Source organism: Pelophylax lessonae (genome assembly GCF_965119305.1).
Source record: "Pelophylax lessonae genome assembly, chromosome: 4".
NCBI lineage: Eukaryota > Metazoa > Chordata > Amphibia > Anura > Ranidae > Pelophylax > Pelophylax lessonae.
Window position 1 is genome coordinate 523,836,276 of NC_138771.1, and position 26,418 is coordinate 523,862,693.

Genomic DNA, 26,418 nt, shown 5'->3' on the forward strand with positions numbered 1-26,418 from the left:
TGAGGGTCTAGGGAGCGAGCGCGCGCCCCCGGAGGCGCGCTCCCGCTCCCGCGTGGTCACGGACCCCCCCGCGCGTGTGACCAGCGGACCCGATGTCCGCCGGTCACTCGGCGATCGGCGGGGGAGAGGGAGAATGTCAGGCAGCTTGTGTAAACAAGCCACCTGTCATTCTCATCGCTGTAAAGACACTGATAAAACGGATCTAGTATGTAGATCCGTTGATCAGTGTCCTTACAGCTCAAGCCACAGCCAATCACAGTAGAAAGCACGCCCCTAGGGACACACACAGCCCCTCCCTCGCAAATAAAGTTAACCCCTTCACAACCAGTGTATTTTTACAGTAACAGTGCATATGTATAGCACTGATTACTGTAGAAATGTCACTGGTAACCCCAAAAGTGTCACAAATGTCAGTCAAGGGTCCGATCTGTCCGCCCCAATGTCGCAGTACCGCAAAAAAAAATCGCAGATCGCCGCCATTACGCGTTAAAAAAAAAAACAACAAAAATGACAAAAATCTTTCCCTTTGTTATTAAACGCGATAACTTTTGCGCAAATCAATCAAAATACGCTTTTTGCGATTTTTTTTACCAAACATATGTAGCATAAAACAAATTGGCCGAAAATTTAAAAAAATTTTGATTTTTACTTTTTTTTTTGGGGGAATTTCATATAAAAAAATTTGAAAAATATTGTTATTTTTGCAAAATTGACGCTCTTTTTTTGTTAATAGCGCGTGATCAAAAAATCGCACAGGTGATCAAATACCACCAAAAGAAAGCTCTGTTTGTGGGAAAAAAAGGACATCAAATTCGTTTCGGTACAGCGTCGCACGACCGCGCAATTGTCCGTTAAAGTCACGCAGTGCCGAATCGCAAAATATCCCCTGGTCAGGAAGGGGGTAAAATCTTCCGGGGCTTAAGTGGTTAATATTATTTTGTGCCTGTATCTTTTTAGGCTTCCTCGACTTGCTGTAGAGTGTTTATATTGGATAGGTCAGCCATAAGTAATTTTTTCTTCCCTTTATGGATCACTACCTTGCCATGGCAAAGGGGCTTGCATAATTCAGTCAAGCTATGAGCTATTCCGTGTAGGCCCAGCCAAGACAGAAAGGTCACAGCAGAGAAATCTGACAAAACGTGATCCACTGGAGAAGGTAATGGCAAACCCACTCCAGTATCCTTGCAAAGAAAACCTCATGAACATAAACAAAAGGTTAACAGATATGACACTGGAAGATGAGTCCCCCAGACCGCAAGGTGTCCCATGTGCTACTGGGAAAGAGCGTAGGGCTATTTCAAGTAGCTCCAGAACTAATGAAATGGCTGGGCCAAAGCCTCAAGGACTCTCAGCTGTGGATGATAGGATTGAAAGGAAAGTCCGATGCTGTAAAGAAGAATACTGCATAGGAACCTGGAATGTAAGATCAATGAATCAGGGTAAGCTGGATGAGGTCAAACAGGAGATGGCAAGATTGAACATCGACATCTTGAGAATTAGTGAACTAAAATGCACTGGAATGGGCAAATTTAACTCAGATGAATACTATATTAAAGAATACGGACAAAGAAATGGTGTAGCCCTCATAGTCAACAAAAGAGTGAGGAAAGCAGTACTGGGGTACAATCCCAAACACAACAGGATGATCTCAGTCCGTATCCAAGGCAAACTATTCAACCTTACAAAAATCCAAGTTTTTGCAACAACCTCTGATGTTGAAGAAGCTGACGTTGCCTGCTTTTATGAAGATCTACAACACCTTTTAGAACTAACTCCAAAAAAAAGATATCCTTCTCATAATGGAAGACTGGAATGTCAAAGTAGGAAGTATACCCGGAATAGAAGGTAAATATGGCGTTGGAATACAAAATGAAGCAGGACAAAGGCTAATAGAGTTTTGTCACGAGAACACACTGGTAATACCAACACTCTTTTCCTACAACCAAAAAGTCGACTCTACACATGGACATCACCAGATGGTCAATACAGAAATCACCACTAGACATTTCAGATATGATCTAAATCGGATCCCTTGTGACTAACAGATTTAAGGGATTAGATCTGATAGACAGTGTGCCTGAGGAACAATGGAAGGAAGTGTGTAACATCATACAAGACGCAGCAATGAAAACCATCCCAAAGAAGAGGAAATGCAAGAAAGCAAAGTGGCTAACTGATGAGGCCATACAAATAGCGGAACAAAGAAGGATGGCAAAATGCAATGGAGAGAAGGGAAAATATACCCAACTAAATGCAGACTTCCAGTGGAAAGCAAGAAGAGACAAAAATACCTTCTTAAACAATCAATGCAAAGAATTAGAGGAAAACAACAAAATGGGAAAGACCAGAGAGCTTTTCAAGAAAATTGGAGATATCAATGGAAAGATGACAAAAATGACAAGGACCTGACAGAAGCAGAAGAGATAAAGAAGTTATGGAAAGAATACACAGAAGAACTATACAAGAAAGATCTGAATGTCCCATATAACCACGATGATGCAATCACTGACCTTGAACTGGATATCCTGGAGAGTGAAGTCAAGTGGGCCATAGAAAGCATTGCTAATAACAAAGCTAGCGGAAGTGATGGTATCCAAACTGAGTTTTTTAAAATCCTAAAAGATTATGCTGTTAAAGTGCTGCACTCAATATGCCAACAAATTTGGAAAACTCAACAATGGCCACAGGACTAGAAGAGATCTGTTTACATTCCGATAACAAAGAAGGGCAGCACCAAAAAATTTTCAAAGTACCATACAATTTCACTCATCTCACACACTAGCAAGGTTATGCTGAACATTCTACAAGATAGGCTTCAGCAGCATGTAAACCTGAGAGTACAAGCTGGATTTTGAAGAGGCAGAGGAACTAGAGATCAAATTGATAACATTTGCTCTATCATGGAGAAAGCAAGGGAGTTCCAGAAGAATGTCTACTTTTGCTTTATTGACTACAGCAAAGCCTTCAATTGTGTGGATCACAACAAGATGTGGCAAATACTAAAAGAAACGGAAATACCAGACCACCTCACCTCACCTCAGCTGGCATTTCATTAATTTTATTCATTTATTTGTTTGCACTGAATATTGTTTTATCTGTTATCAGACCACCTCACCTGTCTTCTGAAAAACCTGTATGCAAGTCAAGAAGCAAAAGTTAGAACAGGACATGGAACAACTGATTGATTCAAAATTGAGAAAGAAGCGCAACAAGGAAGTATATCGCCACCCTACATCATGCAAAATGCCAGGATCGACAAATCACAACTTGGAATTAAGATCACAGGGGGAAATATCAACAACCTGAGATATGCAGACGATACCACACTAATATCTGAAAGTGAAGAAGAACTTAAGGGTATCTTAATGAAGGTGAAAGAGGAAAGCGCGAAAGCTGGCCTAAAATTGAACATTAAAAAATTAAGATCATTGCAACCGGTCCCATCACTCCTTGGCAAATAGAAGGAGAAGAAATGGAAACAGTGACAGATTTTATCTTCCTAAGCTCCAAGATCACGGCAGACATTGACTGTAGCCATGAAATTAAGAGATGCTTGCTTCTTGGGAAGAAAGCAATGGCAAACCTAGACAAAATTATAAAAAGCAGAGACATCACCCTACCAACAAAGTGCCGTATAGTCAAAGCTATGGTATTCCCAGTAGTAACCTATGACTGTGAAAGTTGTACCATAAGAAAGGCTGAATACCGAAGAATTGATGCTTTTGAATTATGGTGTTGGAGAAGACTTTAAAAGTCCCTTGGATGGCAAGAAGATTGAAACCAGTCAATCCTGAAGGAAATAAACCCTCATTATTCACTAGAAGGACAGATCCTGAAGCTAAAACTTGAATTCTTTGGCCACCTAATGTGAAAAGAGGACTCATTGGAAAAAAAAAACCCAGATGCTGGGAAACATGAAAGGAAAAAGGAGAAGAGGACGACAGAAAACTAGATGGATAGATAGCATCATCGAAACAACGAACATGAAGGTTAGTAAGCTCTGGGAGGCAGTGGAGGACAGAAAAGCCTGGCGGGCTATGGTCCATGAGGTCACAAATAGTCGGACGCGAATAAACGACTAAACATAACAAAGTATTTTTTGCCCAGAAGTAAATAATTTTAAATTGTAAATAATTTAAAAATATCTAGTTAGACATAAAAATACATTTTATTTACCTGTGGCTCCCTGCAACCGCCAATCCTTGCTATTTGCGGGTGCAGGAAGGAGGGTCCTTTTTGTTGTGCCCAAGCAGAGTTCTTTTGTTTTTGTCAAGGCCCACATAAGCCACTGCCACCAGCAAGACTGACTGATTTGTATGAACTGTTCATTAAATTAGATTAGATGAGCTTTCATGGTTTGGGAATGACAGTGAGGGATCCACACAAAGGATTCACCAACAATGTGCTGTACTACTGAAAACTGCACAGAGCTTTTACATGATGCCCTGTGTAAGGGAGAGAGCAGGGATGGCCTGTTGTATGAAACAGAAACAAGGGGCCAGGGGTTTGTTTTCAGTGACAATGATAGCTTGGTATCTGGTCACAGGAGGCGACATTATTAAAAGCAAACTATGTTTGGGGTAAATCCCAGGATGGCTATTGCAGACAAATCACTCTTATTTACCCTGTAGTTTAGTTTTAATCTCACCCTTAAAGCGGAGTTCCGGGCACAGAATCGTTTTTTTTTTTCAATCTCCCCCTAACAATCACCCTTACACATCGATACATCCGCTAATCCTGGTTAGAATGGTGAAATAATGAGTTTGCAAGAATAAAATCTTACTTTATATAATTTCTGATGTGCGGCGCCATCTTTGTTGTGGATTGCCGAGTCCGTTGTGGGGAAATGTCTTCCCTTCTTCCTGATTCCAGTGGGCGTAGGCCTGTGAGTCAAGAAATGAGAACAGTGGTCGGCCGCCCATGTGACTGCAAAGTGCATCATGGGAGGGCCGAGGAAGAGCTCCCAGGACGCATTGCGGCAGGAAGTGACGAGGAGAGCCGAGGCACAGGAGGGAGGAAGTCCTTTGAAAGGTGAGTATACAAACCTCTGTAAACAGGTAAGTGAAAAAAAAAAAACTATGGGAATATCCAATTCTGACTCAGCGGAGAGTAAGGAATACAATGCAGTAATTATTAGAAATTGAATTTTGTGCCTGGAACTCCGCTTTAAGCTAAATGTAATCTTCGGCCTCATCCTTAAGGCCACTTTAACATGGAGTGAAGTCTACTCTAATCAGCAGGTGATCTGTGAGCTGATCCCCTGCTGATCTAATCAGAGAGAGCCGGATGTCACATGTCTGCAGATAAAACATGGGCATACCCTGCTAAACCCTAAGGGCAGCCAGATGCTTACATCCTTTTCCATTTTTTTCTGATGGAGCTCAGTTCATGCCTGTTCATAAGGCTGCATGGACCTTCTGATTAGGTCCGCCTGAACAGCTGACAGGTAGACTGAAAAGGGTCCCCTCTGAAAAGGACGTGTGAAAGGGGCCTAAGGCTGGCCAGAGATGACTCATTTTTTCCAATCAGCCAAACAAATGGATTCCCCAATCCACACAAGCGAGGTGGATAGAGTAATCATTCCCATTGTGCTCCCACACCTCCGCTGTCAGAATACAATGATCAGCAAATGCAGACCATTGGCTGCGGCCGCTGATCGAGAAGAGATTTCCAACAAGCCTGTTCGACGGAAGACGATCATTCGATTAACTCTTAACTCTATGGCCAGCTTAACCTTTAAACCCCAATTTCAGACAAAACCTTTTATTCAATTTTGGATAAAGTGAGGGAGGGTGGCTAGAACTATATTTTTATTGCTGTCTGTGCCTTCATATCCCCTATTTTTTTGTACTGCTGTCACACAGAGGACAGGAATTAAGGGGGAATCTCCCAAACAAGGTCACGGAAATGAAGTGAACTTAGATCTTAAATGTTAAGTCTTGCACACTTCCTCCTAAAGCTGCACATACTTAATTCTCAGGATAATTCTTGTTTTTTGAACATATGTTTGATTTTCAAATGATTATTGCCTTTTTAAAAATCGGCATTACTGTACCTTCACTCTTCCTGCCAGGTACTGGCACTGTACCAGGTACTGTAGGGGGAGACAGAGAGCATAGCACACACTGTGCAAGACACCTCTCTCTTCCCTTCACTTTTACAGGTGTAAACAGTCTGACAGTGCCGATTTACAGTTTGGCTCGGGGATCGGGGAGCTCAGTCTCATATGCCCCTGCCCCTCCTCCTATCCGTGCATGCAGCATGAGACCGGGTCGCACCCCTAAATTAGTGGGGTCAAATCAACGTTTATTGTTTACCATAGTGACAATAGAATTCACAGGAATAGGATAGAACATTCTTTTTGAACTAGAGAATATCTAACGGTGACTACGGTTTTCATGTGGGAAAAATCATACATATTGTAATGGAACCTGTTTAATGTGTCTGGGATTCCATTCAAATAGGAGTTCTGGATAAAGTTTTAAGGGATTTCAAATGAAATTAGCTGACTTAATGATGGCAAGAAAGAATGTTCCGACAATCAATTTTTTCTACGAACATTCAAATGAAAATCAAATCTTCTATCACCAGCTTAACCCCTAATAATAACATAAAACTATCCACTTTACTCTGCTGCACACTGCAAGGGTAAAAAATTACTAACTCCAGGTTATAGTTATAAAAGTTATAAAATGTAGTGATTCTCAACCCTCGCTGAGGTAGGTTCCCTCAATCTTCATGACTGGTCTCCATCTGTAATGGGCCATACATTTTATACAATTGTCTTCAGATTTTTTCCTTTAGATTTACCAAAAACATATAATATGAGGTCAAATCTAACAACTTTCAATTTGTATGCAATCAGGCAGGCCCTTGCACTACATAGTTGAAGGTAAATCTAAATGAAATCTAACAACAAAAGTTGTATAGTGTTTATCCAGCTTAAGACTCTAAGAGCCATGGTTGCACAATGACGTCATCAAGTACTTTGAAGGGCCAATAGCCCTACATTGTGTGTGAAGAAGACAATAAACCGCCCAGTGAGGAAGAAGTTAAGTATTACCCTTATTCCTCATGCCCTAGCATCAGAGGTGTAACTAGAACCTTCAGGGCCCTGGTGCAAGAAATATTGGAGCCCCCCCCCTTCATTTTATTGGTCCCTGGGCCCTTTTCTCTGGTCCCATGGCCCTCCCCACTGATCCCGGGGCCCTTTACTCTTGTTGTAGGCCCTTTATTATGGTCCCGCAGCAGGACCCTTTCATGTGTTCTGCAGTGGGCCTCCTTCCTATCATCTTGGGCCCACCCCACAGTGGCAGAAAGCAAAAGATATGTCACCAGCATACCAGGGAACTCCAAAAGAGGGTCCAACGCAGTGGAAGAACTACCGGGGTTGCAAAGGTCACACTTGCGACTGGGCCCTGGTGTTCTGTCAGTGTGGGAGTCCCCAGCCTCCTCCTGATGTCATGCCCCTCGTTTCACAGCGCTGGGCTGGCATCTCTGTCCCCATTGCAGCGGTGCTAGTTTATTAGGACTCAGTGCTGGTCACATTTTGGGTTAAATGGATATATGCAGGGGAGGGCTGGCACTATTGGTTGTATATAGCTTGAGCCCCCCGCCAGTCACCTAGCAGTGGTAACGCTGAATAGCTTTCTGCATCCTTTGCTGCATGCTGATCTGAGTGTGATCCGGGTGACGCTCCGAGTAGGATCTAATAAACACAGTATTTATAAGAATCAAGAGTACAATCACAAATATATCAACCATATGTTCAGCAGCCATGTGGGCTCCATGCCAGTAAGGTGGGGGCTCTGATCAATAAAACCACTATCATACTTAATATTCAATCTGCCTGAGAGCATCACCTGGATTGCATCCTGATCAGCATGTCAGAGAAGGCTATGCAGTGCTACTGCTGCTAAGCGACCTGCGGGAGGTTTAGCTGTCTACAACCAATTGTACTGGCCCTCCTGCGCATGCGTCCTTCGGCCCCATAACGTAACCAGCCCTGGGTCCTAATGTGCTGCTGCCATGGAAATTAAGACTATCCTCTGTCCATAGCTGGCTGGACAGCAACCCTGGTTGTTAGGCCACTGGTCCACAGTGGGAGGATTCCCTCATTCACCTGGAATGTGTAGATGGAGGAATTGGATTGTATATATATATATATATATATATATATATATACAGAATCTCATAAAAGTGAGTACACCCCTCACATTTTTGTAAATATTTTATTATATCTTTTCATGTGACGACACTGAAGAAATGACACTTTGCTACAACATAAAATAGTGAGTGTACAGCTTGTATAACAGTGTACATTTTCTGTCCCCTCAAAATAAATGAACACACAGCCATTAATGTCTAAACAACTGGCAACAAAAGTGAGTACATCCCTAAGTGACAATGTCCAAATTGGGCCCAATTAGCCATTCTCCCTCCCCGGTGTCATGTTACTCATTAGTGTTACAAGGTCTCAGGTGTGAAAAGGGAGCAGGTGTGTTAAATTTGGTGTTATCGCTTTCACTCTTTCATACTGGTAACTGGAAGTTCAACATGGCATCTCATGGCAAAGAACTCTCTGAGGATCTGAAAAAAAGAGTTGTTGCTCTACATAAAATTGGCCTAAGCTATAAGAAGATTTCCAAGACCCTGAAACTGAGCTGCAGCACGGTGGACAAGACCATACAACGGTTTAACAGGACAGGTTCCACTCAGAACAGGCCTCGCTATGGTCGACCAAAGAGGTTGAGAGCACATGCTCAGTGTCTTATCCAGAGGTTGTCTTTGGCAAATTGACATATGACTACTGCCAGCATTGCTGTAGAGGTTGGAGGGGTCAGCTTGTCAGTGCTCAGATCATACGCCGCACACTGCATCAAATTGGTCTGTCTGGCTTTCGTCCCAGAAGGAAGCCTTTTCTAAATATGATGCACAAGAAAGCCCACAAACAGTTTGCTGAAGGCAAGCAGACTAAGGACATGGATTACTGGAGCTCATGAGACCAAGATAAACTTTTTTGGTTCAGATGGTGTCAAGCATATGGGGCAGCAACCAGGTGAGGAGTACAAAGACAAGTGTGTCTTGCCTACAGTCAAGCATGGTGGTGGGAGTGTCATGGTCTGTGGCTGCATGAGTGATGCCGGCACTGGGGAGCTACGGTTTATTGAGAGAACCATGAATGCCAGCATGTACTGTGACATACTGAAGCAGAGCATTATCCCCTCCCTTCGGGGACTGGGCCGCAGGGCAGTATTCAAACATGATAATGACCCCAAACACACCTTCAAGACGACCACTGCCTTGCTAAAGAAGCTGAGGGTAAAGGTGATGGACTGGCCAAGGATGTCTCCAGACCTAAACCCTATTGAGCATCTGTGGAGCATCCAAGGTCTCTACATCACCCAGCTCTGTGAGTGGAAGGGGACTCCAGTGGCATCCTGTGAAACTCTGGTGAACTCCATGCCCAAGAGGGTTAAGGCAATGCTGGAAATAAAGGGGGCAACACAAAATATTGACACTTTGGGCCCATTTCGGACATTTTCACTTAGGGGTGTAGTCACTTTTATTGCCAGTGGTTTAGACATCAATGGCTGTGTGTTGAGTTATTTTGAGGGAACCACAAATATACACTGTTATACAAGCTGTACACTCACTACTTTACATTGTAGCAGTGTCATTTCGTCAATGTTGTCAGATGAAAGGATATAATAAAATATTTACAAAAATGTGAGGGGTGTACTGTGAGATACTGTATATATATTTTTTCTCAGTGTAATGATCGAACGGAAAAAAAAATCAGGCAAGATATGGGATGAATAAGTGCTAACTGGAACTTGGAAGAGCGGGGGTGGGGGGGGATTGGAGACAGATAGGGGAGACAAGGGAGGGCGATAGGGACAGTTCAGTGATAATGCAAAGGTATCATTCATGTAGCTTGGAATGTGTAGCTGCTGCCTGCTGTTCTTCATATTTCCCGCCCACATCCCCCTCTCTGTCCTGCACAGCTGTATACCAGGATAGGAGAGTGGGCAGGTAGACACAGGGGGAACAGGGGTGGGAGAAGGAGCAGGAGGAGCAGCTATTTGCCTCTCTCCTCTCCTGTCTCCTGTTCATTGCTGGGAGGGAATGAGAACTCACTGGGCTGTGTGAGACTAGGTGTCAGAGACACTCGGCTCAGATGCAACCACCGGCCCCTAATTGTACAGACTGAGTCTCCTGTCCAATGGACAGGAGAATCAGTCTGTTATCTCGAACGGGGAGGCTGGCAACACTGCTTGGGCCCCCTATGGTGTTGGAACTCCAGGGCCTGGTCGCAAGTGCGACTTCTGCAACCCTGGTAGTTCCGCCACTTCCTAGCATTAATAAGCATTTAGACCTTGCAATGTAGTGTAGGAGGGTGGTCTCGTTAAAAGGGTGAAAAAAAAAACATACAAAACCATTCACAACTTTGCCCTGAGCTACATCACCAATCTTGTCTCCAAATATCACTAATCCAGCCTCTTTGTTCCTTCCAAGACCTCCTGCTCTCAAGCTCCCTCATCTCCTCCTTCCATGCTCGTCTCCAGGACTTCTCTTGAGACTCTCCCATCCTCTGGAACTCTCTACCTCAATCTGACCTGCTATCTCATACTCTGGCCACATTTAAGCGATCCTGAAAACTCACCTCTTCAGGGAAGCCTATCCAGCTTCCAACTAACAACATCAGCTCATCCCTCACAGTTATTACCTTTTGTACCAGTCAATTAAATTGTAAGCTCTTATGAGCAGGGCCCTCTTAAACCTCTTTTATTTTAATGTATTGTAACTCTACTATCTCCCTTTATATTGTGAATCACTGCACAAATTGTTGGGGCTGTATAAATCCTGTAAAATAATACTACTAATAAAAGGGTGTTTTTTTTATTTCCTGAAGCTGGGCTTTAAGGAAATTATAATATCAATAAATTAATTTTTAAATGTAACTAGGGTATTCATCTACTATATTTGCTCCATCTGGAAGAGGGAGGGCAGCACTAATAGCAAATTGGGCTCTTCTGCATGCACACATGCTGATTTAGGAATATATTGAGAAGAGAACAGAGTGAGGATAGAGGTATCCACATTAGTCTTGCTGCTCCTTTGTTGTCCAATGAGCTTGAGGGTGTGTTCTTGATCAAGGTGTACTGCTGCTTTACAGTAAAATTAGAGGACCTGACTGTACTATCTGGCAGGGGTAGCTGAATCACAAGACTGCCACCCCATTACAAACTCTTAGAGAATTAAAACAGTTCCCATATTTCCATATATGTATTCCGTCATCTAACTATCCGTTTGCTGTAATTTTTCTGCAGCTTTAATTTATTCATTTTGAAACAGGCAGTTTCTATGAGTTGCAGCAGATACCCTCAGGCATTCATTCTCAGGACATCAGCCATGAGGGATTTTTAAGGCCTCTCAATATTGCTTCCAGATAACATCTGCCCGGGGTTGTCCAGACAGTAACATGCATGCTTTGGCAATAACAGTATGTAGGTTAGTGTAACAAACATAAAAAAATGGTCATTCATCGTTTAGATTGCACCCGCACGTCAGATCACTAGATTGTATCAGTAGATTTGGGATAGTCATACATAGATAGCAGTCCCTCTTTGGCAAGACTTCACTCATCATCTGTGACTGTGTACCCAGCTTGCCCCATGGCATACCTTACAAGAGGAGATTATGCCCTTTTCTACTTAAAAAAGCATTATCCCCCATATACACAAAATGCGACTTTGAAGCCTAATTTCAATGCCGCCGGTCAGTGTGATTTCATGTGTGGCTTGCCAAAATCTGTGCGATTTCATGCACAGATGTCAAAGCAACTCGCAGATAAAATTACCAAAAATAGTGCAGGAATTATTTTTCAAATCAGGCAACTTCAAATTGCACCTATTAAAACCATGCCAGAGAAATACATTAGATATGACTTCAGATGCGATTTGTAAATCGCATATCGCACCTAAAGTTACACTGGTGTGGACAGGGGCTAAGGGAGCAGCTGCACATAGATTTTCCAGTATTTCTGAGGATTTATAGGGCTGATTTACTAAAGGGTAATAGACTGTGCACTTTGCAAACTACAGTTGCACTCTGCAAGAGCATTTGCTCCAGAGCTCAGTAAATGAGGGAGAGCTCTGCTGACTTCCATCATCCAATAATGTGCAAGCAAAAATGCTGTTTTTTTTGTTTTTTTTTGTTTTTTCATTACACGTGATTGGGTATTCTTTGCAAAGTGAAGCTTTAACTCATTTGCTAAGCTCTGGAGCAACTGCACTTGCAGAGTGCAACTGCACTTTGTAAAATACACAGTCTATTTGCCTTTGGTAATTCCCATTTTGGTATATAATTCCCTATGTGGGTGATCAGGAGCAGTGCGGACACTCTGAACAGCTCGTTAGCTCTTCCTAAACTTTGGCCCCTTTCACACATGCTGTCTGTTTGTCCGTTTTTCATCCATCCGTTGACGGATGAAAAACGGACATCAATGTATCTCTATGTAAAAACGGATGAAAACTGATGATCATCAGTTAACATCCGTTTTCATCCACTTCCGTCAATGTCCGTTTTTTTGAACAGATGAATGCCCTATTTTTAATCCGTCAAAAAAATGGATCGGATGAAAAACGGATGACAACGGATGACAACGGATGAAAAACGGATGACAGCTGATGAAAAACAGATAACAACTGACAAAAAACGGATGAAAAACGGATGACAACGGATGAAAAACAGTTAACAACTGACGAAAAACGGATGAGAAACGGATGACAACTGACGAAAAACGGATGAAAAATGGATGAAAAATGGATGGAAAACTGATAAATTTTGACGTGACTGAACTGATGAACTGAACGGACCGTATGTGTGAAAGGGGCCTAAATGTCCAAGCCAAGTACATTCATTTTTGATAAAGTGTTGAAGGATCAGAGTTCCTGTTGGGTTTTTACTGCTATCCAGTGCTCTGTCAGAGAAATTTCAATTCACTACCTGCCCCAGTATCAATGGTTTCCTCAGAGAGGAAGTGAGGGAAAATCTTCAACAGGAATACAAACAGCAATATAAAAGCCAAAGAGTTCTAGTCTTATGGCCCGTACACACGATCCGAAAATCGGGCGAAAAATACCGCTTTCAAAGTGATCGTGCGATAATCTAGTCGCTAGTACAGAGCTTTTGAGAGCCAATCACTGTAGTTCATCCGATATCAACCGATCGGACAAGCACGAAAATGTTTCTTGTACGATACCAGATCGTACGATTTTCATTTAATCAGAACAGTTGTTGCCTGAAATGACAATACAAATACACTAAAACTCATTACATCACTTACGAATTTTTAACCTTTGAGAACCCTATGAGAATTTTCATAACTTTAGTAACCTCTCCATTTTCAATATGCGACTAGAATGCGGAAAAAAAACAGACGATCTGTTGTCTGATTTTTGGATCGTGTGTATGGGCCATAAACCTTCTTAACCGATAAAAGCATTTTTATTTTGTTTTGGTGATTTCCTGTCTGGTTAAACCATTGTAACTGGAACAGAAAATAAGGGGAAATATTTCTTATGCAGGAGTAGGCAACCTTGGGACTGTAACTACGAGGGGTCCTCAAAAAGTTTCCACACTTTTATACATATAACTTAGTTAAAAAAAGTGTGGAACCTTTTTGAAGAACCCTCATACAAGTCCCAAATGATATTGCAAGCCTCTGGCAGCCACAGGCATGTTTCCCAGAATGGGATTTGAAGTTTCACCCCAGCTGGAGTGCCATGGTTGCCTATTCCTGTTTCAGTGGAACCCTTGATAGCAGTAAAAACCTGACATGGTTTTAAATCCTTTGCCTCTCTATCCCAAACACAAAAGTTTTGGCTGAACATACAGAAAAAAACATGATTGGTCATTTGGCAGAAATAAAGGCTGTGAATGGCCATACTTATTCTTTATCATCTGAAGGCTACAGACTTGCCCCAAATCATTGTACTTTACATTTTACTTCACATTTTTAACATTTTTCTCTATGTTTTAATAATTTATTCCTGAATTACAATGCAACAATTTTTTTTTTTTTTTTTACAGCAATGCAAATGTGCTAACCCACCAGCTCACTACTTTTAGCCACACTATAAGTCCCAGCATTCTCCCCCAGAAACATCACAAAATGTCCCTAACCTCGAGGACATTTCCAAGTTTTTAAGGCAAATGGATTTTTTGTCCCGTTAAAAGCCTCTGCTTTAAAACACTGATCATATAACAATGATTCCTGTTTCTGAACATTTATATTTAGATTTGTACTACATTACTTTGAAAATTGAATATGTACTTTAAAAGCTGGGTATTCATATTTCAAAGGAAATCTTTAATGACCCAATGTAGTTATTGTGCCTCCATTGGATTGTGGCACTTTGGGGTAAATAAATTAGCTTAGATGAGCAACCTCAGCTGCAAAGGTGTCCCAAGAATTTTATACATTTTGGTAACCATTAATAAAGCCTGGGATTTCCTGCATAACATGTAATGTGCTTTAAACTGTAAGCTCACGTGGACAGCCTTTTGGTTGAAAGACCTCTAAATGATCTTTGTTCACTATCAGCTTGTAAGTTCTCTCTTGACACTTTATTTTTCCTACCCTTTGATGCAATTTCTGAGCTCTGGAATTGATTAAGAAGTCATTACAAAACTTCAGGCTGTGAGTAGGTTTTAAGATGTTTCCATTTAATACTTTTGCAATCACTTTGGTGATTAATTCGCAGAGAGAATATAATCACAGCAGCAAAAAGTTGAAAGAAAAAGTTTCAGATGCAAACTTTCCAAGAATACAGCAGCTTTGCATCCTGTGCCCACACAAAAGAATCCACAGCTAGGTGCCGTTACTCTTTTGCATCTCTGCGTCCCCCAGAAATGAGGGCCTCTCGTGCAGCTGCCCAGCTCCTGTGGCCCCCCCAAGCACTCACCTTTGTGTAGGAGAAAGGGTAGCAGACTCAGCAGTAGCATCTTTGGTGGAAGATTCATTGTGAAACACAGAGCAGAGGACCTGGAGAGTGCTGAGTCTGAAGTGAAATTTGGCTGTGTAGGAGGAGCAGCAGGGATGCCTCTGAGAGGAGGCAGGGAAATCCAGAAAACAGCAGAAGAGGGGACTGCCCTTCTCCAAATGTCTCTAAAAGCAGTCAGGAGGGGGTCTGGGCAAGGAGGAACAGTCTGGGTTAAACCTCTCCACGGTTCACTCATCAGATTTGAGTCAATGGCAAATATAAACTGACGAAATATAAAAGAAAATGGGCATGATTTAGGAAAGATTAAAGTGAACCTGTGCTTCATCCAGACAGGGCAGCTCACCCAACTGCATATACTTACCTTGCTTCTATCCCTCCTTTGCTCCTTTTAGCTGCCAGGAGAGAAGAGAGAAAGCAAAGTCATGACGCTAAAGCTGGCTATACTCTATATACAAATTTCTCTATGTGGTTGGCTCAGTTGCCAACCTCCCACCTCACATCTTTTGAAAAATTGAAGGAGCCAAATAAAAAACTATTGACCGAATAAAGGCTGCATCCAATCAGATGTAGTCGCTGTTGAGCCTTCTGACTAATGCCGGCTGTCAGAATACAGTTGCCACAGTGGGAGGTTTATCTATTTGCGCTGAATCGTGTAAATGAAGAAATCTGTTTTTTGATTTATTTTTTTGTTTGCCGGTTCAGCAGGGATGGGCCGATTGTTTATCCATCTACCCAGATAGCAAGGATAATTTGCCACAAAATTGTAAGTCTGTTAACTTGCTGCACATTTTTACTGGCAAGTTGTACACTTGCAGAACACTTGAAGCACATGTTCCAGTTGACACTTTTCCAATTTGTAACAAATTTGCGTGGCATGTCTCTAGCAAGAGCAAAGTTGCAGTGGTAAGTCTACAGCAAGAGCTCAGCAAGTCTACAACATGAAAATTCAACCACAATGACCCCTGTGGTGGGATGACTATTGCACAAGATTACTGAACCAGAACTTGCAGCAGATTTGCAGAATGTTTGCAAAGAAAGTCGATCTGTAGTCATGCAATGCAGACTTGCTGCAATTGTGCAACAAGCTTGTGAAGCCTGGCAAGTCTAGCAATAGCTTAGCATGCAGCACAATTGTTTGCTATCTGGGTATGGCCGTTCCCACTTGACAGAAGTCAATCTAAAGACCAACTTCTGTCAAACATGAATGTTGGAACATTTTCATTGGATCAGTGGCTGTAGCCAATTGCTGCAGCACCGATCAGTACATTCTGATAGTGGAGGAGTCCCCGCTATAACAATATAGTAGCACAGTAGTTAAGATTCCTCTATAGCCCTTGCTTGTGTGGATAGGGGAACCCATTTGATTTTTTTTATCAGCCTAATTGTATATAGCCAGATTTAAACGAGAATGAAGTCAAACCCTGTACTTCTATGTATGAAGGAGCATGTGACGTCCTCTCACAGTGATGCAGTGATGGTACTTGGCGATAAGCCACTCAGACACCCTGCCCCCATTCAGCAGCACTGGGTGTCTGAGTGGCTTACCGCCAAGTACCATCACTGCATCACTGTGAGAGAAATTCACATGCTCCTTCATACCTAGAAGTACAGGGTTTGACTCTTGATGACCTTATAGATCTTTAGGAGAGTGAAGGTAAGACGAGCAGTGCTGCTGATAAATATGTTGCTCTGCCTGCTGTGCACTGTGGTTCCTTCCTCTGATGCTCTTGTCACTACAGGGCACAGCAGTGGGAGAGGCTCGGGAGAAGTCCTGGAGGCGAGTATGGCAGGAGGTGAGTATGGCAGAGGATGGAGCCACACGGTTTGCCAGGGGGGCACAGGCATCTGACATTCCCAGAAGTCCCAAATGCTGAAGAGTCTGATGGAGACTGAAGAGCTTGAACAGAGGGGAAAAATACATATTTATAAAACACAGTGATACGCCCCATTTATGGTAAAAAAATGGAGAGATACCAAAAAAATAAAACAGGAAGGGGAGAGCCCAGACACTTTACCTGTCATGAGACCGACCTCTCCTATCACAGAGTGTTCTCTGCAGTAGTATGCAGTCCGGCGGTATCCAGCAAATAGGGCTAGCCTATTTCTGTTATAAATGCGGTTCTCCTGGGTGGCATTGTAATCTTGCAGTGATGGGTTCCCAGTTTAAACTTCTTCCAGGCACATTGGGGTTGATTTACTAAAATTGGAGAGTGCAAAATCTAGTGCAGCAGTGCATGGTAATCAATACGCTTCTAACTTTAGCTCGTTCAATTAAGCTTTGACAAAAAAAACAGAAGAAGCTGAATGGTTTCTATGCAGGACTGCATCAGATTTTACATTCTCCAGTTTTAGTAAACTAGACCCACTTTCTACCCAGAGATGATGGTGTCGATTTACTAAAACGCAAATAGACTGTGCACTTTGCAAAGTGCAGTTGCACTCTGCAAAAGCAGTTGTTCCAGAGCTTAGGAAATAAACAAAAGCTCTAAAGACTTACAGCATCCAATCATGTGCAAGCAAAAATGCTGTGTTTTTTTTTTCCTTGCATGTGATTGGGTATTCTTTGCAAAGTGAAGCATTACCTCATTTACTAAGCTCTGGAGCAACTGCACTTTGCAAAGTGCGCAGTCTAGTTGCCTTTAGTAAATCAACTCATGTATGTTCTGTTGGAATTATGTTTTATTTAAATGTTATATAGTCATGCTTAATTGAATTATTTAAGTTTTCTTACTGAAAATCTCTCTTTGTAACTTAGACATTTTTGCTGTTGAGGATGTAAATTTCCTCCCATTGTTTCTGAGTTCTGAGAATATATTTTGGTCGCACAGTATTTTGCTATTCTGAGATGTTTCTTTCCTGAGTTTGCTTTCCTGTTATGCATACATCTGTTTCCTACTAAGTATATGTTATGTCCATTTTGCATAAATATTATATGTATATTTTTAGTTGGTCTGGGAAACTAATGTCACATCCACTTGTCAACTGTATAAAAGCTGTCCTGACCAGAATGCAGTTGAATACAGACTGAAAGACCATACCTGTCTTGATTTTTTTTTCCGAGTGCTCGTAAATTCTTTATAGGTTGAAGGGAGGCTGGCCAGCAGAAGTATACCTACCAAGGAATATTACCTTTCAGAACTGGTGATCAGAAGTGGGATGTGACTTTGCCATCAGAAGTAACTGAGACTTTCTGTCTTATGACACCCTTATTGCGGGCACATTTCAAAGTACCCTAGTGCTGTGGGAGCACAGGAGATAGGTCTGTTTGAGCAGAGGTAGCTCACAGACACATTATTAGACTAGGCAAATTTAAATAGTGGTAGAAATACTCGCTTCAACCTGTTAAAAGTGATATTCATAATTTGCTTATTGTGCTTTTGTTAGATTGCTTATTGTGCTTTTATTAGATTGTTTATTGTGCTGTTGTTAGAATGAAATGTTAGAATTTTTTGTACTCTTGATCACCTCAAGACGCACCATCTCTCTAGCTAGCTTAACGTTCGTGACCCAGAGAACGTGAAAGCAAGTGGGGGAGAGACAGAGTGTTAGGTGTTAGGGGTGTACTGAATTCTGTCTGATTTAAGCCATAGCTGCGCATGTGCTGTTAAAAGTTTTGACAGGGGCTCTACGTTAGTGTTGTCAGCTACTCCAGCACAAAGAGTATCAGGCAGATTATCACTACACTAGGAACCGCTTGCATAACCGCCTTTTTGCATCCAAAGGATTGGAAAATCTCTAGGTAAGGGGAAACTCACAGATCTGCCTAAGCCTCCTAGAAAGGTTCTTAGAGAAAGAAAATTGTTGCGTAAACTTATTAAATTGCCAAAATCAGCTCCAAAACCTAATACCTGAAAATGTAACATGTAAAGAGTATGTTGCACGGACATCCCCATGGAATTATTACTATGTAAATTCTTGGGTAGATAATCTGTCAGGATATACTGAGTTAATGCATAGTTCAAGCCCCTTTCCCAGAGATGGCGCAAATGATGAGTTTCATATGAATATGGTGAAGGGTCTGTGCCTGGGAGACAGGGAAGCTTTCCCATGGTTTGACCCTGATCCAGAATGGGATAAAAAGTATATGATGGCGGGAGGATTAAGCTGGTTTAAATATGCACCTTCAGGACCATCCCAAGCAGATAAAAAATCGAATAATCCTTTCCTTTTAGATACAATGGAGCTTACTGCTCCATCCCGGGGCCCCCTCATAATACACAGATAAACCTGCAATTACCTCTAACATCTCAGTTAATAGCAGAGGATGAGGATGCAGCAGTTTGAGACTGCGTGCAAATCGTCCTCAGCCTCAGCATCCCAGGACCCCGCCCGTACAGTGGGATGACAGGGGTTCCCCAGCAATCAGTTCAGGCAAGTAGTTCTGCAGGAGCCACTGCCCCTAAGGTGTGGGATGAACAAAAAGGGGGAGCCCAAGGAGTTATAGTAACATCCTCTACTGAGGAGGGAGGAGCGGCAGCTAACACAGAAGGGAGATTTGTTAGTCAGGTTCCCTTAACCTTCCCTAGTACTTTGAGAATTGGTACCTTAATTAGGCCAGTGCCTCCTCCCCCATCACTGGGCCCAGTAGCTCTTCCCCCATTGCATGCCGCTTCCCATCTGCAGATTTAATAGCACCTTATATCATAGTTGTAAATGATGTTAAGGTTAAACTGATGGACATGCAATACTGCATGGACATTATCAAGAATTCCCTAAAATCCTTCAGCTACCATAAACTATTTAAAGAGAGCTACAAAGGGTAGGCAGTGTTTTATACAAGACTATAGACTAATTATAGATAGCATATTGGGATTTTATATGGAATCAGAATCAGGATAGAGTTGGGATAATGTGGATAAGTTAGACTTAATACCACCAGGCGGTAGAGCAGCAGATTTTCCTTTGGTAACAGATACTGATGTAGAAGAAATGTGGAAGCAAGTGGAGGAAATTGGAGGAAGAAATGAAAAAATTATGGCAGAATAAGAAATCATTTTCCACAGCCATATTCTGGAAGCAATGTCCCAAAGAGTCACTAACTGGTTTTATTAAAAGGTTTAAAAAGGTGTGGAAGGAAGAAGCAGGAATGACCACTGAAGGTGATATGGGCATGATAAACACCCAGACTATTATGCAGGCATTTATACTAGAATTTTCCCTCTTGATTAAGCAGCTAGTTGCTAAATGGCCTGAGCTGGATACAAAGGGATTAGAGAAGGAAGTTATTTTAAAGGATTCAGCGGGTTGTTTTGATATTTCCAAAACATCATTAAAGGCACAATTCCAGGGACTTCAGCATAGCCCAGGGAAATTTGATAATGCCCGATATGGAAATAGAGGGGGGATACAGAGATAATGGAATATACAGAGGAAATAGAGGAGGTTCAGGAGAGAGAAATGAGAGATGCTTCAATTGTGGGAAATTGGGACACTGGAGGAACCATGACCCACAGTCCAAGGGTGGTAATTCAGGATATAATCCTGGAACCTATCCCCAACAGAGACAGCAACTCCAGAGTAATAATGAGCAGCATACCAATCAATACCCATTACAGTGGCAGGTAAAACAACAATAGGGTTGCCCGGAAGGTAGTCCCCTCATGCTCCCTCAGATAGCTTTTCAATATTCTAATCAGCCAACAATACCTTTAACCTCCCTGGCGGTATGATTATGTCAGGAATTATATACCAAAAGCGGTACAATTTTTTTCATGGAAATTTGGCGTTATGTATTATAGGCCTACAATTCTTAGTAATTACTGACTTAAACCTGACCAAAACAAGAGTCTAGTAGACATCCCAGATGTGATAAATTTGAAACACAAACGCATGAATTATAATCAAATCAATAATATAATTTTATTATATAATATATATAATAAAATTATATTATTGATTAGATTATAATTCATGCGTTATATATTATATATGTGTGTGTGTGTGTATATATATATATATGTATACACACACACATATATATATATATATATATATATATATATATATATATATATATATATAATATAACGCATGAATTATAATCGAATCAATAATATAATTATATATATATATATATATATATATATATATATATATATATATGTGTGTGTATATAGGTATATATATAGGTATATATATATATATATATATATATATATACATGTGTATATAGGTATATATATATATATATATATATATATGTGTGTGTGTGTGTGTGTATATATATATATACTCATATATATATATATAAATATATACATATATATATATATATATATATATATATATATATATATATGCATATATATATATATATGTATGCATATATATATATATTTATATATATATATGCGTATATATATATAATATAAAATGTGTTATGTGTTTGTGTTTGTGTTTTGTGCAACGTTTTGAATTTCCCTCCCTAGTTCCGCTCCCATGCAGCATTGCTGCTGCAGGGAACGGAACTAGGAAGTCATCACACTGACGGACGAGCGGCGGGACTCTCGGCTGGCGGTCACAGCAATGAGAGATCATCGCTGGATCGCCAGGAGAAGGTAAGAGACACCGCTGCGCTCTCTGCACATTCACCCCGAGCGTGACTCGGGGATACCGATCCTGGACTAAAAAATCCACCCCGAGTCACGCTCGGGATTACCGCCAGGGAGGTTAATGGTAGATGGCGAAATTCTCCATTTTATAATAGACACGGGTGCAACTCGATCCACCATACGATCAGAATTATATGAAGGGTATCTGTCAGAGTGGGAACCTTCTGTGGGAATAAATGGGGTATTGACTTATGGTAAAGGTAACATTTTACAACATTAATTTCGAATTATCCCAGACTGCCCTGTAAATTAGCTTGAAAGGGACTTATTAGGTAAATTAGAGAGCAGAATAGAGGTAAACCCTAATGGTGGCATACACATAGAATCACTGTATTGCTTCCTAGCAGCTGGTGAACTTGATGATATAAATCCACAAACTTGATAAAAGAAAAGTCGGACATAGGGTTCATTCCATGCACACCTTATAAAGCTACACTGAAGCCCTACACTAATCCTGTGTGCCAGAAACAATACCCTTTTTCACAATAGAGACAGAAAATAGAGGGAATTAGGCCAATACTTTAATCCTTTTTAGGAACAAGGTATATTAAGGCATGTGATAACGCCCTACAATGCACCAACAAATCCAGTGAAGAAGCCGGATGGCTCTTATAGACTTACCCAGTACCTTAGGACTATTAGTAACTTGATAGTCTCAGTTGCACCGATTGTCCCAGATGTACCTTCATTGATTACCTCTATTCCCTGTACCACTCAGTATTACACTGTGCTGGACTTGTCAAATGCTTTTTTTTCTGTCCCAGTGGACGAAGAGACACAACAACTACATTTGAAGGACGCCAGCTTACCTGGCAGAGAATGCCTCAAGGCCACATAGACTCACCTGCGGTGTACTCTATGGCCTGTCGTGCATCCTTACAGCGTTGGTCCCCACCCCATGGTTCTGTGTTGCTCCAGTGTGTGGATGATATTATTTTGTGCAGCACAAGCAGAGAGGCATGTAGGCAGGATAGTAGATCGCTGATAGTATACCTGGGTAATGAAGGACACAGGGTGGCAAAACACAAAATGCAATATTGTCAGGAATCTGTTTAGTATCTGGGTTTCACGTTAACAAAAGATACACACAAACTGAGTGAGTCTAGGATCCATGCCATTCTGGATCTGCCCCGCCCAGCTATTAAGAAAGACATGCTATACTTTCTTGATATGATAAACTACTGCAGGCAATGGATACCTGACTGTTCTTACTATGATCACATACTCAGAGCAGCAAATAAGGTCAAGGCACCCGACCGAATTGAATGGACCCAAGAGCTGACAGATGCCTTTAAAACCTTAAAGTCCTCTTTAGTTTCCTCTCTGCGCTGAGATTACCTTGTTATCTGTCACCTTTTTATTTGTATGCTCGAGATAATTGTACAACCATGGCAGTGGTGGTTGCCCAGGAACACGGGGGGGGGGGGGGGCTATGAGACATGTACCCTATTTTTCCAGAGTAGTTCCGCTACCCGTACAAGGCATGCCGGCGTGTCTATGCGCACTTGCTGTTTGCGTGATGGGGGTGGAAACGTCTATGTCAGTAACACTGGGACATGAAACCATTTTACATACTACTCATCACATACTACATGTATTAAGAAATTTGACTACTCAACACATGACAGCCCAATGAGCATCTGGTTATGAAGTTATTTTGACTTCAACCAGTAATTTTTCTATTAAATATACCTTCCCAACTTCAGGCCCCATAGCTATTCCTAATGGAATGCTAGGTGTTCAGGGTGAAGACGATTCCCCACTACAAGAACATGATTATTTACAGGTTATTCATGGGTGGAGTCAGATGTGACGTAACCACGGCGCCTGAGCCGGCCTACAATTGTATGGGATGATGCTGTATGTTTGCTTCTCCATCTGGAACTTGTGAATATATGTTCCTACTGGCGTTTTTCATGTGAGTGCAATGTTTTATTTTAATAAATCGTTTTAGCTATACAGTATTATGCTATGTTTTTGCCCATCTTTATCTTTTTGGCACCCGAGTTCCTCCTATGAACACCTTTATACATATGTTCCATACTACAAGTGAATTATGTCTGGCGGATCTCTCTGCAGATAATAAGCTAGCTGAGGTTTATCCATTTATTTGGATGACCATATTGATTTGGTAAGCAGCTTCTCTGGATACCCTCTGGTGATCAGATCACGAGTGCTTTATCTCTTTTACACTTACCTATGGAGTGGTACCTTGCCTGCTGAAACTTGAGGTCCTTCTTTTCCTGCTTTTTTCCTGTCATGCATGGAATCTATGCTCAACATTTGGAACTTTTATGTGAGTGCAATACCTTTCGTTTCATTTGCGATTGTGTGTACGGTATTATGCTATGTTTTTGTCCATTTTTTATTTTTATGGTACCTGAGCTTCCATCATAAGTATCCCTATATATATGCACCATACTACAAGTGAACCATACCTGGCCATTTTGGATATTTTGTGGTGACCTAATCACGGGTGCTTCACATCTTTCATATCTACAAACTGAGTGGTTCCTTGCCTGCTGGGATTTGTGGTTCCTCTCTTTGCCTTTTTGTTTTACACATTCAATATTGATATCTCTATGTGAGTGCAATAATTTTGTTTTTATTTTTGTAATTGTGTGTACGGTATCACACTATGCCCTTGCATTCTGTTTTTACATATGGTCTCTGAGCCGCTGCCACTGAATATCTTCTACCGCATATTGTATTGAATCACACCTGGTGGACTCCATTATCATCAATTAAACAAACTTAGGTCTATCCATTAAATTGGATGACCATTTACATCTGGTAAGCAGCTTTTGGAACACACCCCAGAGTGTTTTTTCTTCTAGCAAATATAGCGCTGGGACTTGTAGTTCTTCATATCCATATTTCACTTATTTTGGATTGGCAGGATTATTTGAACTTCTTTAAGGACTCACAATTCAACACAACTGTTTATTTTTTTTATTTATTATGTTTATACAATTCCTTTGAGAACCATTGGCTGATATTTTTTCACCATTGTATTATTTATTGGGTCAAGCGCAACACATATCTCCATACACAATTTTTCCGATTTTCTATAGGTCCATGTGTGCAGCTTCCCCCTTCTCAAATTAGACACATTGAATCACATTTTTGTAAAACTTTTAGCGCAGAAATTCATCCATTTATTTTTATTCATGACATGAGTATACCACACCCAGAGTAGACATGATGCAAGATCCCCAACCAGGTAGTATAGACATTTTTGTTGATGGCTCGTGTACTAGACCAGTGGTTCCCAACTCCGGTCCTCGGGACCCACCAACAGGCCAGGTTTGTAAGATAACTAAATAACATCACAGGTGATCTCATTTGCTGTTCAGTGATTGCAGTATTGTAGTCTGCATCTCCCCAAGGTAATACTTAAATTCTGGCCTGTTGGTGGGTCCCGAGGACCGGAGTTGGGAACCACTGTACTAGACCAAATGACAATACATGCTTAACTGGGTATGCTATAGTGCAACTCCCAGACATTGTGTGGGAAGCCAAAGCCATTCGCCATTGTTCAGCAGAAGCCGCAGAGTTGATTGCTTTAACCCGTGCATGTCAGTTATTCGAGGGAAAAGACGTAAACATTTACACGGATTCTAAATATGCTTTCGGTGTGGTACATAATTTTGCCAAAATCTAGCAAAGAAGAGGAATTGTAGCAGCTGATGGTAAGGGAATTTGACACGCTTCATTGGTGAATGATTTGCTAGAGGCTTTACACAAACCCCGTACTGTTTCAGTGAAAAAATGTAAGGCACATACTAATTCTAATGATCCTGTAGCCCTAGGTAATGCTTTGGCTGACAAAATCGCCAAAGAAGTTGCTTTTGTTGCCCATGCAAGTTCCATTGCCCCAAGAAATCCTACCTTTGTCCTTCTAGAGCCACCCACAATTCCAGAACACCAGTTGTTGTAAGAACTACAGTATACAGCCACTGAGTAGGATGTAGAATACTGGAAAAATAATGACAAAAGAGGGGATCATAGGCATACCCCAACGTAGTGCGCCTATCATTATAGCACAGTTTTATGGTATAGGACACAGAGGACAACAGTTAACAATACAAGAATTGAAGAAAAGGTTTTGCATTAAAAATATCAAACACACACCCAGGACCAGTTGAGTAGATACATAACATGGATTAGGAACAATACACAGGGTGCTCAACAAGGAAAACATAATCATTTGGCGCCACCCCAAGGACCATTTCAAGAATTTCAGATTGATTTCACACACATGCCTAAAGGTAGTAGGAATAGAATGAAGTATCTGCTAGTTATAGTAGATAAATTTAGTAAGTGCCCAGAAGCTTTTGAAACTCATAAAAAGGACGCACTTACAATAGCCAAAATTTTGTGCAAAGAAATAATCCCAAGATGGGGTTGCCCATTAACCATTGATTTGGAGAAAGGCCCTGCATATACTTTTAACATTTTGCAACATATTGCTAAATTAATGGTGATTAATTGAAGGTTTTATACTCCGTACCATCCTCAGAGTTCGGGGGTGGTGAAAAGTATGAACCTTACAATTAAAGAAAAATTGCGAAAAGCTACAGGAGGCACTTATTTTAGGTGGGAGGCATACTTGCCAGCAGAAATAAGGATGACTCCCAACAAAACTACTAAAATGTCTCCTGAAATTTGAAATTTTGATGGGAAGACCCTTTCCCATACCTTGGACAAGAGGTCCAGTGGTATTAATGCCAGGTGATTTGGAGCTGATTCAGGAAGAATATGTTGTGAATCTTATGCGCCTTTTGAATGGCATA

General features: G+C 41.3%; 1 protein-coding gene across 2 annotated transcripts in view; it reads right to left on the bottom strand.

Annotated features, from left to right (window-relative positions):
• FBLN1 (fibulin 1) overlaps positions 1-15,173 on the bottom strand; it is a 138,134-nt gene extending 122,961 nt beyond the window's left edge. Inside the window, exon 1 of one of the 2 annotated variants that reach the window (XM_082255076.1) lies at positions 14,973-15,167. In XM_082255076.1, coding sequence (XP_082111202.1) covers positions 14,973-15,030 — 58 coding nt within the window. In that variant the 5' untranslated portion in view covers positions 15,031-15,167. Of the gene's footprint in view, positions 1-14,972 lie in introns of both variants that reach the window. The other variant, XM_082255077.1, reaches the window with a different exon arrangement.
• Between the last annotated feature and the right edge of the window lie 11,245 nt (positions 15,174-26,418).